Source organism: Cottoperca gobio, unplaced genomic scaffold, assembly GCF_900634415.1.
Source record: "Cottoperca gobio unplaced genomic scaffold, fCotGob3.1 fCotGob3_22arrow_ctg1, whole genome shotgun sequence".
NCBI lineage: Eukaryota > Metazoa > Chordata > Actinopteri > Perciformes > Bovichtidae > Cottoperca > Cottoperca gobio.
Genome location: NW_021166858.1, coordinates 22,564 through 28,086, shown reverse-complemented (window position 1 = coordinate 28,086; position 5,523 = coordinate 22,564). Strand labels below are relative to the sequence as shown.

The 5,523-nt window shown below is 40.5% G+C and overlaps 1 protein-coding gene across 1 annotated transcript; it reads left to right on the top strand.

The window, feature by feature from the left end:
• Nucleotides 1-218: 218 nt before the first annotated feature.
• On the top strand, nucleotides 219-2,386 carry LOC115004940 (vascular cell adhesion protein 1-like; the record flags this gene model as incomplete). The annotated part of the gene is made up of 2 exons (XM_029426688.1): nucleotides 219-530; nucleotides 1,069-2,386. Coding segments are annotated over 2 exons (473 nt in total), but the record flags the coding sequence as incomplete, so codon positions are not given.
• Between the last annotated feature and the right edge of the window lie 3,137 nt (nucleotides 2,387-5,523).

Sequence of the window (5,523 nt, the reverse complement as noted above, 5' to 3'; positions counted from 1 at the left end):
ATATTAATATATATACATATATACATATATATATGTATGTATATATATACATATACATATATTTTAAAAGAGACTCTTTATAACACAGTTTTAAATGTATGAAAGTTTATTCCATGTGTGAAAAAGGGAGATTTCACTGCTCGGTGTGAACGATGTGAGAGTGTGTTCCAGACAGCATTAAGACTTTAAATAAAATGTCTAACACGCTTTCACAACAGTGAGAGGATTGATCGCTCAGCAAAGAATCGTAACTTTAATTTGTTCTGCAGCCCCCCCGAGGAACACCACGGTCCTCATCCTGCCCTCTACGGTGGTCCAGGAGGGACAAAACGTCACCGTCTGCTGCCAGACCATCAGCTTCCCGCCGTCAGCCGTCGTCCTGAAGAAGCTGTCCAATGGGACGGAGTTATATTCAAACAATGGTACCTTCCTATTGGTCAACGTGACGGCCAGAGACTCCGGGCTGTACCAGGTCAACGTGACCAACGAGCTCGGATACCAGGTCAAAGTGTTCAGCATCAGAGTCAGAGGTCAGTCACACAGGGGCTTACCTCCATATAAATATTAATCAGGTTTACTGCAGCGGTATGAACCCAAAGTAAACAGATGTAGCTGTGATGTTATCAACAGGAAGCAGAAATAACTCCGTCAGATCAGTAAACAGTTCCTGCTGTCAGGTCTGCAAGACGACAAGCAAACAGCTCTTAAAACGCTTGTTTTCTGAATGGAGTTTGGTAGATCAGTGCTAAGCTAACGTTGTAGCTCCATCATCTGCATGAGACATAAACACGTTTCTACACACACATATCTACACACTGTGTGACTTTAAAATGATTTCAGCTGTTTGTTATTGATGACAGGAGCCCAAAGACGCTACGATAACTTGTTACTACGTTTCTGATTTAACGTCAGGAGAATCTCAACGTGAAAGGCTTTTACAGCGTCACGCAAATTTCTTACTTGATTCGACTCGCACACATTTGGCTTTGAATTGACAGTGTGGTATCAGTAGAAAACAATCTGTGTTTTATTTTATTCTGAAGTTTTTGTCTCCTTCGGTTCACACAGAGAGAATCACCAGCCTGCCTCCCAGGCTCAGCGGCGTCCTCGTCCCAGTCGTCTGCGCTGCCGCTGGGCTCGCAGCTGCTGCTTTGCTCCTTGACTACCTGAGGAGCTCCAGGAAGAAAGGCTTCTATCAGCTGCCCCAGTCTGCCCCACCTTCAGCCTGAGGGAGGCTGACACCTGGCTACTCACCTCCAACATGTGACATCTGTCTTTTATCATGTGGCTACCACATCCCAACATGTGACTACTACCTGCCAAACGGTGACTTCCAACTGTTTCAGCATGTGATTTCAATATGTTAATATGTGGCTACAAGGTTACACATGCAAACTTATTTTTCGAACTATCCTGCGCTTTACTGGGAACTATCAATATTTCAACATGTGACTACGACCTGCCAAAATGTAGCCTCCACATCCTAAAATGTTTCATATCCCAACTATGTGGCTATCACCTCCAAATTTGCATCCCAACATGATGCACCGTCATGTGGCTACAAAGTCAAGGAATGTGGCAACGAAGTTCCAAAATTGTCACAGCATGTGGCTTTGATATACGAACCTGTGGTTACTGTGTCCAAGCATGTGGATACCACCTGCCAAATTGGGCTGGCCCCATTGAGCCCATGAGCAACTTAACCTTGAGCTGCTCCAGGGGGTCTGTCCCTGTAGTGAGTTCATTGTAAGCTCGAGATAAGAGCAACACTTGGCTACCACAACCCCAAATATGGCTACCAAATTCCAACACATGGTTGCATCATTTCAAGACATTCAGCATGGGACTACTTCCTGTGGCTCTCTGCACCCTCCCAACTCCAGGGAGGCTAGTTGTTCATTCAGGGCTAAATTAAACTACAACAGGCTTAACTCCCGTCGGCTATAGACACAGCAGAGCCCGTCTGTGGGCAACACCAATGTTTAATGTTTATTAGGCTTTAACTCATCAAAACTTGGGTTTAGTCTCATTTTCAGGACAGGACTTGCGATGCTCGTGCTATGTGCTTCGGGACCGTCCCCTATGGTAAACGAGTGTCACATGTTGTGTTCACATCCACACATGCGGCGACACCATCCGTTGCTCCATCATGTGAACAGCAGCTAACGTCATTTATCACTTTTATCAGCTGTGAACCTTTATGTTTCTTTATTTGAGGGAGGACGGTAGACAGATGTTTGTCTTCTGTCAGATGTTTGTCTTCAGCTTCCAACACTTTGTTTTATCAGCAGAAGAAGAAGATCTCTGCTGGTCCTTCAGACCCGCTGGAGCCGACTGTACATTTGTTTTTCACTCTGTGCTTTGATTAAAGATATTTATTTCATCACTTGTGCTGTTAGAACATGATTTCACTCTCTGGGAATTTTCTGTGATTCAGCAGCCGAACTTTCTCTTTCACTTCAGTCTCAGTCAGTTTCCTGGAAGCGTGCAGGACGTCAGGGCCGGAGCTGCTGAACACATCGGTCCTGAAGACATCGGGTTTCACAGGAAACATGTTTATTGCTTCACGTTACAGGAACATACACACTGTATGTGTGTATATATATATATATATATATATATGTGTGTATATATATATAGTATATATATAGTATACAGTATATCTCAAAAGTGAGTACACCCTTTAGATTTTTGCAAATATTCTGTTATATCCTTTCAGGGGATAACATTATCCTACTGAAACTTTGATATAACTTAAAGTAGTCAGTGTGCTGCTTGAATAACAGTATAGATTTATTGTCCTTTGAAAATTACTCAGTACACAGCTGTTAATGTCTAAACAGCTGGCAACAAAAGTGGAGTACACCCCATAGTGAACATGTCCTAATTGTGCCCAATGATGTTGTTTTCCCGCCCTGGTGTCATGTGACTCGTTAGTGTTACAAGGATTCAGGTGTAAATGATAAGCAGGGCTGTTAAATTTGGTGTTTTGGGCACAATTCTCTCTGAATGCTGGACAACATGGCACCTCATGGCAAGGAACTCTCTGAGCGGCTGAAAAAAAGGATTATTGCGCTTCACAAAGATGGCCTTGGCTATAAGAAGATTGCCAACACCATGAAAATGAGTTGCAGCACAGTGGCTAAGATCATACAGCGGTTTTCCAGGACAGGTTCCACTCGGAACAGGCCTCGCCAGGGTCGACCAAAGAAGTTGAGTCCACGTGCTCAGCGTCATATCCAGAGGTTGGTTTCCAAAAATAGACGTGCGAGTGCTTCCAGCATTGCTGCAGAGGTTGCAGAAGTGGGATGTCAGCCTGTCAGTGCCCAGACCATACGCCGCACACTGCATCAAATCGGTTTGTATGGCGGTCGCCCCAGACAGAAGCCCCTTCTGAAACCGATGCATAAGAAAGCCCGCAAACAGTTTGCTGAAGACAATGAATCCAAGAACATGAGTTACTGGAACCATGTCCTGTGGTCTGATGAGACCAAAATAAACCTGTTTGGGTCAGATGGTGTCCGGCGTGTGTGGCGGCACCCTGGTGAGGAGTACCAAGACAAATGTGTTTTGCCTACAGTCAAGCATGGTGGTGGCAGCATCATGGTCTGGGGCTGCATGAGTGCTGCCGGCACTGGGGAGCTGCATTTCATTGAGGGACACATGAATTCCAATATATACTGTGACATCCTGCAGCAGAGCATGATCCCCTCTCTTCGGAAACTGGGCCGTAGGGCAGTTTTCCTCAACTGATAATGACCCTAAACTAAACACCCTCCAAGAATCTCTATATATATATATATATATATATATATATATATATATATATATATATGTGTATGTATATATATATATGTGTATGTATGTATATATATATATATGTATGTATATATATATACACGTATATATATATATATGTGTATATATATATATATATATATATGTGTATGTATATATATATGTGTATGTATATATATACATATATATGTATATATATACATATATGTATGTATGTATGTATGTATGTATGTATGTAAAGAACGAGATCACGAGTACAAGCGGCCGAAATGGGTTTTCTCAGACGGGTGGCGTCTCCCTTAGAGATAGGGTGAGAAGCTCAGCCATCCGTGAGAGACTCGGAGTAGAGCCGCTGCTCCTTTACGTTGAAAGGAGCCAGTTGAGGTGGTTCGGGCATCTAGTAAGGAGCCACCTGGGCGCCTCCCTAGGGAGGTGTTCCAGGCACGTCCAGCTGGGAGGAGACCCCGGGGAAGACCCAGGACTCGGTGGAGAGATTATATCTCCTCACTGGGAACGCCTCAGGATCCCCCAGTCGGAGCTGGAGGATGTGGCCCGGAGAAGGGAAGATTGGGGTTCCTTACTGGAGCTGCTGCCCCCGCGACCCGACCCCGGATAAGATGTAGACGATGGATGGATGGATGGATGTATATATGTATGTATATATATATATATATATATATATATGTATGTATGTATGTATGTATATATGTATGTATATGTATGTATATATATATGTGTATGTATGTATATATATGTATATGTATGTATATATATATGTGTATGTATATATATATATGTATGTATATATATATGTGTATGTATGTATGTATATATATATGTATGTATATATATATATGTGTATGTATGTATATATATATGTGTATGTATGTATATATATATGTGTATGTATGTATATATATATATATATATATATATATATATATATATATATATATATATATATATATATATATATGTATGTATATATATATATGTGTATGTATGTATATGTATGTATATATATATATATATGTATTACATACATATATATATACATACATATACATACATATATATATATATATATATATATATATATATATGTATACATACTTTGGGTCAGTCTGCTGTCCATCAGCCGCAGGAGGCTGACACATTACTAACGCAGGAGTCAGAGTTTATTTCTGTCCCAGCAGCTCAGCATCATGTGAAGCAGTGAGAGGTCGACTCTTCAGATAACATCCGTCACAACAACCGAGAAAAACTCACGAAACAAGAAGCAGAAGAAGAACCGGGGTGAAAGAGGACGGACATTATTAAAGTTTCTATTCACAGCAGCAACTGCTTTTAAAATGTTTGATTCTCATTGAGAGGAAGACAAATTCTTTATCGACCTCTTCATAACCGAACGCTAAAAGCACTTTATTATTCACATTTAATTTTTTCCAATGTATCTTGTTTTAATACTTTTTCCTGTTGAGTCAATTTTATAAATGTTTTGTGTTTTGTTTTATTATTCTTATGTATTTCATTGTTATATGGACTGATTTTAAGATTTTAAACTGTAACATGTAATTGATTACATTGACTGTCAATGCCAATCAAAAACAAATTGTCTATGTTTAAACTGACAAGACAAATAAAGACAAAGAGGTAGATAATAAGGAGAATATTATATGTATTATATCATACCTAAACACATATTAGGTTTGAAATGAATTCAAC